This window comes from Auxenochlorella protothecoides, assembly GCF_000733215.1.
Source record: "Auxenochlorella protothecoides strain 0710 unplaced genomic scaffold scaffold18, whole genome shotgun sequence".
In the NCBI taxonomy this organism is placed as follows: Eukaryota; Viridiplantae; Chlorophyta; class Trebouxiophyceae; order Chlorellales; family Chlorellaceae; genus Auxenochlorella; species Auxenochlorella protothecoides.
This window is the reverse complement of record NW_011934213.1, coordinates 592,546-604,017: the sequence shown is the minus strand read 5'-3', so window position 1 is coordinate 604,017 and position 11,472 is coordinate 592,546. Positions and strand designations below refer to the sequence as shown.

At 65.0% G+C, this 11,472-nt stretch overlaps 6 protein-coding genes across 6 annotated transcripts in view; 3 read left to right on the top strand and 3 right to left on the bottom strand.

Annotated features, from left to right (window-relative positions):
* F751_1859 (Far upstream element-binding protein 2) overlaps window positions 1–999 on the top strand; it is a gene marked incomplete at both ends in the record, with an annotated part of 2,557 nt that extends 1,558 nt beyond the window's left edge. The window contains 3 exons of the mRNA XM_011399566.1: window positions 8–258; window positions 433–625; window positions 958–999. Coding sequence (XP_011397868.1) covers window positions 8–258; window positions 433–625; window positions 958–999 — 486 coding nt within the window. The remainder of the gene's footprint in view (window positions 1–7; window positions 259–432; window positions 626–957) is intronic.
* Window positions 1,000–1,178: 179 nt separating this feature from the next.
* F751_1858 (Cysteine-tRNA ligase, cytoplasmic) lies at window positions 1,179–5,775 on the bottom strand (the record flags this gene model as incomplete). Its single annotated transcript, XM_011399565.1, has 11 exons — window positions 1,179–1,307; window positions 1,447–1,792; window positions 1,966–2,197; window positions 2,415–2,565; window positions 2,771–2,896; window positions 3,031–3,118; window positions 3,576–3,697; window positions 3,841–4,120; window positions 4,387–4,781; window positions 5,069–5,191; window positions 5,395–5,775. The coding sequence occupies 11 exons, from the start codon at window positions 5,773–5,775 to the stop codon at window positions 1,179–1,181; spliced, it is 2,373 nt and encodes a 790-aa protein (XP_011397867.1).
* A 388-nt stretch (window positions 5,776–6,163) lies between these two features.
* Window positions 6,164–6,513, bottom strand: F751_1857 (hypothetical protein; the record flags this gene model as incomplete). The annotated part of the gene is made up of 2 exons (XM_011399564.1): window positions 6,164–6,317; window positions 6,446–6,513. 2 exons carry the CDS (start codon window positions 6,511–6,513, stop codon window positions 6,164–6,166), a joined length of 222 nt encoding a protein of 73 aa, XP_011397866.1.
* Window positions 6,514–8,054: 1,541 nt separating this feature from the next.
* On the top strand, window positions 8,055–9,838 carry F751_1856 (YLP motif-containing protein 1; the record flags this gene model as incomplete). The annotated part of the gene is made up of 5 exons (XM_011399563.1): window positions 8,055–8,213; window positions 8,414–8,504; window positions 8,668–8,810; window positions 9,033–9,485; window positions 9,671–9,838. The coding sequence occupies 5 exons, from the start codon at window positions 8,055–8,057 to the stop codon at window positions 9,836–9,838; spliced, it is 1,014 nt and encodes a 337-aa protein (XP_011397865.1).
* F751_1855 (hypothetical protein) lies at window positions 9,637–10,029 on the bottom strand (the record flags this gene model as incomplete). Its single annotated transcript, XM_011399562.1, has 1 exon — window positions 9,637–10,029. The coding sequence occupies one exon, from the start codon at window positions 10,027–10,029 to the stop codon at window positions 9,637–9,639; it is 393 nt and encodes a 130-aa protein (XP_011397864.1).
* Window positions 10,030–10,771: 742 nt separating this feature from the next.
* F751_1854 (hypothetical protein) lies at window positions 10,772–11,120 on the top strand (the record flags this gene model as incomplete). Its single annotated transcript, XM_011399561.1, has 2 exons — window positions 10,772–10,807; window positions 10,914–11,120. The coding sequence occupies 2 exons, from the start codon at window positions 10,772–10,774 to the stop codon at window positions 11,118–11,120; spliced, it is 243 nt and encodes an 80-aa protein (XP_011397863.1).
* Between the last annotated feature and the right edge of the window lie 352 nt (window positions 11,121–11,472).

Here is an 11,472-nt window from a genome sequence, read left to right as displayed (position 1 = left end):
CCCCCAGTTCTGCCGGTACAACAGCGCGACGACCTACCCCACAGAGCGCCTGCTCATCTTCGCGTCGCCCAGCGTGGCCAGCGCGGCGGCCGCGCTGCGCGTGCTGCTGGACTGCCTGGCCGCCGTCCCCGGTGCGCTGGAGCGCCTGGCGCCTCGCCCCGGCTCGCCCGAGCTGGCGCTGCGCATCGTCATCCCCGGGCACTGCGCGGGGGCGGTGATGGGCCCCGGCGGCGAGACCATCAAGGCCCTGGGCGCGCGGTGCGGATGCCATGCGGCGGTGGAGCCGCGCCCGCCACGCGCGGCCTTCGTGCCCTTCCGCGCCGTGGCGCTGGCCGCGCCCGGTCCCGCCGCGCTGGCCGCCGGCGCGGCGGAGGTGATGGACCTGGTCACGCGTGACCCGCGCTACGCGCCCGGCATCCAAGCCGTGACCAGCACCTGCTTCCGCATGCTGCCCGTGGCCGAGCGGCGAGTGGGCGCACTGCTGGGGCCCGCAGGCGCCCACATCCGCGCACTCCAGGACGTGCTGCGCGTGCGCATGGGCGTGGAGGACGGCGCCGACCTGGCCGGGGTCAAGCACGTGTCCTTCTGGGGGCCGGTGGAGAACGTGGACGTGGCCATGCGCGCCGTGGCTCTGGCCACGGGCCAGCAGCGCTGGCGCCCCGAGGGCGACAGCAGCGAGGGGGGCGGGACGCCGGGGGCGTGGCGCGGGCGGGCGGAGACCACCGAGGCCTTCACCCAGGAGTACGTGGAGGCGCGCGGCGCCGCGCGCGAGCTGCAGGGCGCCGCGGCATGACGCGCGGCGCTGCGGGGTTGATCCTCTCCCCACTACCTCACAAACACCTTTTGGCTCGTCTTTTCCCACCCCGGCACCACCCTGTACCTGTTCCCTATCCTATTCGGAAGGTGTGTTTGAAAGCTTGTAGCTCGCCTGTACCCCTGCCCTTCCTGCCTTTCGAGCTGTCCGCTGTGATTGAGTTGATGCCCGCGGGCAGGAGTTAGAGAGAAGGCAGGGAGGAGGAAGGTGTTTGCAAAGGGGAGGGGGGTTCTCGACCAACACGCACGCTGCAACAGCGGGGAATGCTCCTTTCCCTAAATGTGGTAGACCTGTGGGGACAGTACTTCTGTGGAACTCTCCTCCATGCATCCGTCTGTCCAAGTTTCCATGGCAAATCCTCGCGTCACCCCGCCCCTCCTGCCGCAGCGGCCCCTTGCGCCCCGCCTTCCAGCTCCAGGGCGGCAATGTCGGCGCGCAGCTGCTCGAGGAAGTCGGGGTTCTTCTCCAGCGCGTCCTCCAGCGGCTTGCGGATCTGGAGGTGGAGGAGGGTGGTCTGGAAGGTCACGGTGCCTGACGCCTCCTGCTCCACGCCTGTCTGGCAGCCCCCTTGACCTCATGACCGTACCCCACGCCCCTTTCCCACACACACAGCACACACCCAGCCATCCCACCTTTTGCTGCTTGGCAACCTCCTTCCGTGCCTTGGCCAGGGCCTTGTCGTCCAGCGGCGCGCCGCCGGCGTCCGCCGTCGGCTCGCCCGGCGCGTCGAAGCGGTACCGGTCGGCCAGCGCGCTGGGCACGCTGGGCAGCGCGGCCAGGCCCTCGAAGCGGTCCAGGTCGCGGCGGAGGCGGCCGAGGCGCGCCGCGCGCCGTGTCTCGGCCGCCTCCGCCGCCTGCTGCGCGCGCCGCGCCTGCTCGGCACGCAGCACGGCCGGGTCCTCCCGCTTCCAGGCGGCGGGGCCGCCCGCGCGGTCCTCCAGCTGGACACCTAGGTCCACCAGGGGACCATCCCGCACGCTGCGTGGAAAGGAGGAAAGGTGGGAGGGGGTCGAGTTCGTCGATGTGTGCTTGGTGCAATGAGCGACGGAAGACCGACGCCATGCGACAGACGGCAGTGGCATGGGGCAACCCAACACAATACAACTCTACACAAGGCTGGACCTCTCGGACCCCTCCCAGAACCTTGCCACCTGTCACATGCGGCGAGGACCTGGCCGGCGCCGGCGCCCTCCTTGGCCAGGCGCCGAATCTCGTCGCGGAAGGCGGCAAAGGCGTCCAGCACGGCCGGCGTCTCGTCCCTGCCCGCCGCCTCGGGCCCCGCGCTGGAAGTCACGCCAAATTCCAGCCCAAACTCGCCGAGGATGCGCGACACGTAGGACGCTACCGAGCGGATGAGTAGGCGCTGGGGCGGGCTTGCTGACCCTGCACGGAGACGAGGGGGGTAGGAAGGCATGGCAAGGCGCTGATGCCACCCAGGGCTGATTTGCTGCCGTCGACGGCAGCAACTCATGTGCTTAGATTAGACATCGACTAGGCCCCGTCCACCATCGTCCAGCCCCTTCACACGATTCCCGGCATTCATGCCTCCCAGCCGTCGCCCCACCAGACGCGGTCCCCCCCCACTTCTTCGAAAGCACACCTGGTCCCCGGGCAGAGCGGTACACATTGAAGGCCTTGATGAGGTCCCCCAACGCGTCCATCGCCCCCCGGGTGTTGATGTTGTCACACAGTGCGGCGTGCACAAGCTCCGCCGTGCTTTCCAGGGCGGCCTGCAGCACCTCCTCCTCTGCCTGCAGGGGTTGGTTGTCAGGGGCAAAGGGGGCCCGATCGTCAGCGGGGCACAAGGCCGAAACATGTAAGCATAGGTCTCCAGGCACCGCCGGCGAAGCGTGCTTGATGCGCCATCGGCCAACCTGGGGTGCGATTAACACCATGGCCATGCCCGTCCATCCCCCCGTTCCACCCCTCCCATACACTGCCCTCCGAATGCCTCACCTCCCAGCGCTCGGGCAGGGTGCCCGCCGCGGCGTCTGCGAGGGCCTGGGCCTCGCGCAGCGCCAGGTCAACATTAGAAAAGAAATCGCGAACCGACTTCTCCCTGGAGCGCGCCTCGCCGAGGACCTTTCATGGTGGAAAGGAGGGCATGGGAGTGAGGTGCACTACGATTTGCTACTTCATAGGGTGGTGACCCTGCCCCCAATGCCACTCCTTGCTCTCCCTATGCCCGGCGTCCCCTGCCCTTCGGAAACCCCCACCTGGTCGCCAAAGGTCATGGGCCTCTCCCAGGCCTGCAGCACAAACATGAGCCGCAGCTGCCGTGCCGAAATGCTCTCCAGCGCAGCCCTGAGCGTGTCATGGGGCGGAGAGGCCATGAGCTGACTCTGGTGATAGACAGGGCATGTGCTTACTGGGTAGATGTGCAGTGAGGATTTGCCGCAAGGAAACATCACTCCAAGAATAGGCTATTCGTGCACATCAAGGATGTAGAGGGCGCCCCAGGGGCAAGGGGGCCACCGAGGTGCCGAGCGGCACCGGCCCATCCCCACTCTCCCGGGGCGGCGCCGCGTCACGGCGTGCCGCGAGCGTGGAGCCCAGACCCCCCCAGATGAAGTCTTTGTGGCACGGAAAACCTTTTCCTTCTCGCGAACTTGCATGGGGGTCAACTATCTCCTGACCCCACGCGGCTAGCTGTGTGCCTCTGGTACTTGGTCCGCAGCCTGGATTTTGCGCTGGCTGACCAGTTGCCTCCATCCAAATCACCCGGTGTTCCCCCCAGCTCCCCACCTCCAACCTCCAATACCTGATGGTGATGAAGTTCTTCAGCGACTTGCTCATCTTCAGGCCGTCGATGCCTAGGTGCCCAGAGTGCAGGAAGTAGTTGACCCACTGCCGGCAGCCGCAGGCGTGGTAGTGGGCCTCTGACTGCAAACCATTGGGTTGGGTGGGTGGGGAGAGTTACATGGGCAGGGACCTCCTGCATTCCTCAGACACATACAAGCGGAGTCCCAAAGGATCTCTAAGGACATCCCCGTACCACGCACGCATGCAAACCCAAGCCCTCCCACCTGCGCCAGCTCGTTGTCGTGGTGCGGGAAGCGCAGGTCCTCCCCCCCAGTGTGAATGTCCAGGGTTCGGCCCAGGATCTTGGAGGCCATGGCGCTGCACTCGATGTGCCAGCCGGGCCGTCCCTCGCCCCAGGGCGACGGCCAGGCCGGCTCCCCGGGCTTCCGCGCCTTCCACAGAGCAAAGTCGGAAGGGTGGCGCTTGCCGTCCGCGCCCGCCTCGCCGGCCAGGGCCACCGACCCCACAGACCACGGCGCCAGCTTGCCGTAGGTGTGCCCAGCGCTCCTGAGGAGGAGGAGGAGGAGGGGGAAAAGGACGGTGGGAAGTGGGGTGGGTGCGGCGTGGTTTGAGCTGGGCAAGCAGGCGAGGAGGAGTTGAAGTGCCGGCGCAAGGAGCGATGCATCGAAGGGAGCGCTGTGCAAGCCACGACTGTAGAGTTCACATGAGACCCCATGCTAGGTGACTCTACTCCTGCTCCTCCACCTCCCCCCAAACCCCTTCGACCCGCATACCCACTCTCCCTCCAACCTCAACAGACCCCTCGCCACCTGAAGGCCGCGGTGTCAAAGTAAACGGAGCCGTGCGTTGAGTAGGCGAAGCCGGCGCGCTCGATGCCGCGCACGAACTCCACCACCTCCGGCAGGTACTCGCTGACACGCGTGAGCACGGTGGGCGGGCGCACCCCCAACGCCTCCATGTCGGCCAGGAACTCGGCCTCGTAGCGCGCCGCGTGGGCGCGGAAGACGGCCGGGTCGGTGACCTCGCCGCCGCGCGCCGCGTCCAGCCACTCCGCCAGCACGTCCCCCGCCACGCCCAGCAGCGCCGCCGCGTCAGCGCTCGGGCCCAGCGCCTCCAGCGCAGCCAGGGTGCCAGCCAGCCGCGCCGCGACATGCTCCTCCTGCGCCAGCAGGGTGTCCAGCTCGGCGACCACTCGCCCGTCGCCCTGCGTGGTCCAGGGTATTGGTTTCGGGGGGTGGGGGGGGTTGGGGGGGGTTGGGGTTGGGGGGTTGGGGGGTTGGGGTTGGGGGCGCGGGGTTGAGCGCCGGCGACGTGGAGGACTGCTCAGGGCCGACGCCCGAGGCAGGGCTGCGGCGGGCAGACAGGGTGCAGGGGGCCCCGCTGAGAGGAGCGCTGATCGAGCGGAGCGAACGAGCACCCTCAGACCGGCCCCACAGCTGAGGGTGCCAGCGATATCGACAGCCTCCGGGCATGCAGTCCCCAGGCACATACCCGGGGTCCACAGGGGTCGGAGGATCGCTCCAGGGCGGCCTTGCGCTCCGCGTGTGCCTTGCCCACCTTCTTCGCCTGCTTGGCCTGGGCAGCTGCCAGGGCCGCACGCGCATCCCTGGCCACCTGAGAGATTATTTTGGGGTCGGGGAAGGGGTGGTCGGCATCGACGTCGTGGACTAACCCCAGTGTGCGGTCGTCGAGCATCTGTTCTGCACTCTGGCAAGCCACTCCGCGAGGCCCAGCCATCCCAAGCAGGATGGAGCGTCGTACACTCACCCCTCAGGCCTGGCCACAGCACCACTCCCCAGCCCACCCCCTTTACAGACCCCCCCGCTCCTTGCCTGGCTGGGATCGGTGGCTGTGGCGCGGTAGGCCTCCAGCAGGTGGTTGCGGCGGGCCCTGAGGATGATCTTATCGTCGATGTCGGTCACGTTCATCACGTAGCGCACATCGTACCCAAAGTGGTCCTCCAGCACCCGGCGCAGGATGTCAAAGGTGAGGTAGTTCCTGGCGTGGCCCAGGTGCGCCGAGTCGTAGACCGTGGGCCCGCAGGTGTACCAGCTCACATGCCGGGAGCCTGGCCCAGCGGCGGGCACGAAGGGCACCTTGGCGTCCACCAGAGAGTTGTACAGGTGCAGTTCGGGGGCAGGCCTGGCGCTGCCATTGTGCAGACTGGAGGGGGGGGTCCAATCCCTCGCGCAGGACATCCTGGGGCGCCGTGGAAGGCCAGGGGCCGGGTCTGGGATTCGTCGCGCGCGACGCCGGCGAGGTCCTCGGCTAGCAACTGGCGCGTCGAGCGGTGATCGCCTGCCCTGTTCGCCAATTCTGGGATTATCGGTCCCAGACTCTAGACCGATGAAGGACTGTGGATTCCGGGGTGTCGGTGGAGGGCGGGGGTGACCCCCGAATTTGCCAGTGTGCCACCGTGTCGACGTTTTGAGCGCGCAGAATCCCGCAGTGACCCCACTCGAGACCCTTTCTCCCGTTATTACAACATCAAATTGAATACCAGTTTGCACAACGAATTATTGGCTATCTCAGACAGTGGGCATTTTTGGAAAGGGGTTAAGGGCTTGGCGGGCACACATGCCCTGGTCAAGGCGCTGGCTGTCCGCTACCATCAGGAGAGTCCTCCTCTGGAGAGAATGCAGGGAAGGACAGGCTGGCAGTCAGGCTCTCCCGCATCAGGCGAGCATTCTCCTCTGAGATAGCGCTGAGGTCCTCGGCCATCTCCTTTGCAATGTGGGACCTGCGATGGGTCCCGGCCCAAGTGTCTGAACAGACTTCCCACACTCGTGTGGGACCCCTGATCAGGACCCTCGTGAAAGGCCATGCCCACCACGTGCTCACCAGACACACCAGCACCAAAGTCCTCACCTGATCTCCATAATACGCTGGGCTATGTTTCGGGGGTCGATGCCAATGGGGCTCGTGCAATTGTACATGTCTGGCCGCCCCAGTGCACTCCATTTGGCGTCCTCGGGAGGCATTGAAAGGAGGTCTCTGAGGAAAGTCTCCCCACTCACATCAGCCCAGCTGCCCTCCTGCTGGGTTTGTGGGCTTCATCTCAGGTGTCCGGGCATCGCACTGGTGACCGTTCAATGCAGCAGCCTGGGGGTGCAACGTGACACGTGCCACTCTCGCTGACCTCATTCCAACCGCACTTTTTCACCTTGGGGATGGGGTGACGCTTCATGTAATCATTGAACCAACCGAAGAGGGTAGGATTCAGCTCGTAGGCGTAGAAACTTAGGGTGCGAGCCGCCCTATAGAGATGTTTACAAGGGCAGAGCCTGGTGATGAGCCCCTCGGAAGTGTACCCCCCCTCGGACCCTGGGCCCGGCCATGAGGCGGAGTAACATCGGCGCGCACCTCTCTGTGAGGAATCCCAGGAGCCTGTCGCGGTTGCCGTCCCGCAAGGGAGTGTCATCGGGGCTCCTCAACCAGGCGGGGCGCCCCTGCCGTCTGTTGCTCTTGCCAAAGTTGCCTGTCGCCGGGGATGTAGCTCATGAGGGCGTCAGAGCGACATGCGATCGCCAGCGCATGATCCAGCTTACAGCGACATGCAAGGCGCCCGTCACCTGACTTATGGCTATTTGATCGATTGGAACCGTCCCTGCGCCCTCCTTCCGAAGACCGCCTTCTCCTGGACTGGTCCTGGCTGCAACATGGTGGCGAAACTATTCGGCAGCAAATCTCCAGCATGGGGGAACTGGGACTCGCCACCTGCCGAATTCCTGCAAGTGATCTACACTGAGCAGTTTGCATGGCCTCGGCACGGCGAACAATGTCGAGGCCTGCGGCCCAGGGAGCTCCCTTCTGACACCCCGGGCGCGAGGGCGCGCTTCGATTGTTCAGAGTTGAGCTGCGACTCGCGCAGAAGCCTGCGAGCCATTGCACCGAATGGTCTTGCACAACTGGAGTAGTTGTGTTGCCAGTAACTCTCCCAATCATAACACGCTTTCCCTATGGGGCCTTGATCGAGGGCCCATGGCCGGGTGGGGACACGAACACCCGGGTCACCCCCGCCCACACATGGCTCCACAGAGCCAGCGACCCTGTGTTGCTCCCTCCACATCCTTCAATGGACAGCCTGGGATCACATCAGGACCTCTTTTCCCTCCTCGGGGCGACCTCCCTCCCCTGCCTCCTGGCCTTCCCCATGAGGAGCCACCCCCCTTTCCACCAGGTCATGGCACAGGCCCGTCTCAGCCCTCGCCACCCCCCCTTCTCCCCCCCCCACCACCGCTTCCCCCACTCCCACCACCGCTGCCTCCCAAAGAATCGCCTCCTCCTCCACCCCCGCCCCCTCCTCCCCCGCCCCCGCCGCCTCCTCCCCTCCCCGTCCCCACCGCCGCCACCCCCCCCACCACCGGGAACCCCACCCCCCCCGCCACCACAGCACCTGCCTCCCGCTGCCGGTCCAAACCCCTGGGACTGGGCCGCTGCCAGCCAGGTCAGTGCATACAAAGACGTGGCGGACCTCATGAGGGACCGTGCTGCACGGCCCGGGAGGTGTGCTTTGATCCTCCGGGGCCTGCCCGGGTCAGGGAAGAGTGCCGTGGCCCGTTTGATCCGCGAGGCGGAGAAGGCCGCGGGGACCGACCCCCCGCGCATACTGTCCCTGGATGACTACTTCCTGACGGTGGGTCGGGGGGCTGACAAACCCAGGGGACGCCTCCCATGGGCAAGGGTGGTGGAGACAGGGACAGCGGACGATTGCATCTCTAGCAGCGCAGGGGCAAGGCATGTGTGCGGCAGGTTGACCTCAGAGTGTGTATTGCATGGCCGCCGTTGCCGTCTGCCCCAGTCCCAGGCCGGTTTGATCAAATTTGTCCTCGCCAGGAGGTCGAGGAGGAGGTGGCGGGCGGCAAGGGGCGCAAGAGGCGCAGGGAGGTGACTGGCATGCAGTACCAGTATAACCCCGACTTGGAAGGTGAGTCCCAGAGGGGTGAAAAAGAAGGCGGTACAGGGGTGCCCGGGCTAGCCTCTCACTCGCAACCTCCGGGGAGCAAGCAGACCGGCTCGGGAGCAGGACAGGCACGATGGAAACTTGGCCATGACTCCGCACCGCCACCTCGGTCTTTCATATCGATCAGGCACGTACCAGCGCAGCCTGAACCGATCGTTCTGCAAGGCTGCAGTGGAGGCCCGCCACGCTTTCCTCATCATGGACGCGCCAAACCTGCGGCTGGCAGACTTCCGGGAGGCCTGGTCAGGGGCGCAGGCTGCGGGGTACGAGGTGTGGGTCGCCAGCCTGCCGCAGCGCAGTGCACAGGTGCCGGGGGCCGGTGTCAGGCAGGGCCCGGATGCTGGCATGCCGCGGGGTGCGCAGGCTGCACCCATCGTCATGCTCAGGCGGTGCGCCCATCGTGGGACAAGGCGACGGCTGTCCTGGCAGCTTCACAGCCCGTGCTTCCGTCAACCTGTCGCCCCGGACCCCACCCCTGCATCTCTTGCACAGGTGTGCGCCAAGCACAGCACCCATGGGCGCAGCCTGGAGGAGTTGGAGCAGCTGGCGGCGGGGTGGGAGGAGCTGCCGCCCGGCTTCCAGCCCATCTCGCTCCAGCGCTTCATGTTTGGCGGCGGGGAGGTCGCTGAGGTGGAGATGGAGAGCGACGAAGGGCCAGACCATGCCGCGGCCCGGGGTGATGCCGGGGCGGGGGCTCGTTGGACGCGTGGCGGCGGCGAGGCCGGACAGATGCGCGAATCCGTGGAGGGCGCGGCTGGGGGAACGGTAGCTTCGCCTGAGGCCGGCGTAGGTCTGGAGCCGGCAGCCCAAAAGGCCGCCCCACCTGGCATCCTGAAAAAGGCAGGGGCGTTGCCGCGGAGGAATCGCCATGTGGTCTGGGCGGATCATGCGGCGTCCCTACTGGACGAGGACTCTGGGTTTCAGATGCCCGGGTCGAGACCGCAGGTGGGGGTGAAGCGGCGGTGGTTGTCCGGAAGTTGCAGGCGGAACTGGGGAGGGGAGTTCCACGCTGATGGCTTGCCATTGCACAGGGCTGCATGCCATCCGAGGAAGTTCTTGCTGCAGATCACGCTCTGAATCCCCGTAGCGCTTCCCCTCAAATCCCCTTGCATCGCTCCACATTCATCCAGTTGGAGCACGTAAGGGTCCTGGAGGGTCTGGGACCGGCGCACGAGGGCGACGTCCTTGGAGCAGGGACGCTGCCGTTTGCCGAGGCTGCAGCACGAGAGCACAGCGTGGAGCGACGAGGCTTCCGTGACATCCTGCTGGGGCATGGGTCCATGGTCGGCTCTGGGTAGGTGGGGGTACCCTGCGGATGTTGCATCCCGGAGTCGAGCCCCGAGTGAGGTGAGGAGCAGGGTGGCGCAGGAGGGATGTCAGTATTTGTTGGCTGACAGATCTTCTGTTGACAGCGGGCATGTGAAGTTTGGCTTCCATTGAATGGACCCTCCATGCCCTGCGTTGAGCAGCACGACAGCTGCAAACCCATTGTTTACTGGGAATGTGACGAAAGAATGCTTGGCGCTGTGGTGCTGGCTTCCCGTCGGCTGGATTTTCGTTGGAATTCAGTCCTGGCCATAATTGCACACAGGTGCCTTGACCACAGGATGTCCGCTACTCCTTCGAATGTTTTGTAACCCAGTTGTAAATAAGCTCTTGCACCGATACGCGCCCCTGGAGCGTTGAATTTCAAATGATCGGGGGTACCAAGGATTTGAAAAGTATCCAGGTGGGGGCTATGGTTGGAGGAAATTATTCGTTTTAAGATCCCCATCGCCCGGAACCTCCGGCAGGCAAGACGAGCGCCGTTCTGCGATGATTTTGCCCTACCTGATAGAAATGTGCCACACTTAGCCCGGATTCTACATCATGCGTGCATCTGCTGGCACCCCGCACGGTGAGCCCCTTCCCCCTCCACCACCGGCTGATTTGATCCCGCACCCCCCCACGTCAGCAGCTGCCAGTCCTTCTAGGCCGCGGTGGACTGCGAGTCCGAAACCAGATAAAGTCCCTCTCCGCACCGGAATCTCCACACATTCCTTATGTTCGCAACTTCATAGCCTTTGAGAGTTATTCCGCGGGCTTAGCCCATGCGATAGAGAGAGTTAGTTAGTTGAGTGTGAGAGCCGAGCGTTGTACGAGAGTCAAAGTTGAACACCACACCTCCCGTCCCGACACTGCCCCATCCCCTCCAACACCTGCCAAGACCCACCGAACCACTCACGAGCATCATGTCTGCCTCCGCCGAAGCCCGTCTGATCCTCAAGGTGCGGAGCGGGGCCCTGCGGTTGGCGACCTCCGACACTTGGGACGCTCTGCCGCTCGCCCGTTTGCACCACCAATTCAACTTAATCGTTACTATATCCCTCGCAGTACTTTGGCACCGTCTCGAAGACGGTCTCCACGGTCGGCCAGCGTGCCATGACCGGTGCCGCGTCCGGCCACGCCTCGGCCAACGCGTCCCCTGTTGCCAAGGCCGTGACAGGCGCGGCGCCCGTCGCCGACCGCGAGGCCCTGCTGGCCTTCATGCGCGCCAACCCCGTCACCTTCTACCCCGCCCAGATGCGCATGGCCATGTGAGGTTTCGTGCGAACTTCGCGATGTCTGATACTTTTGAGAGCTTCTTCCACGGGGAACTGATCCCCCAAACGAGCGTCCATCCATCACAAGGCCTTTGCCATACACCGAGAGATAACTCCTTCTGAAGATACATTTTTGAGTGTGTGAGAGGCAGCGGGTACGCTGTGCCCGCTGTAGCACCTCCCTTTTGAGCGCCAAACATCAACCAGATCCTGGTGTCCATCCCATGTCCACCTGCTGTGTGCCTTGCGATGTAAGCCAGTTCTTGGGAATTCTCAGGATAATTGAGGAGCAGGTTTCTGGGTGTCAAGCATCTGGTAAAAGTTGGACTGTAGAGGGTTGAATGAACACA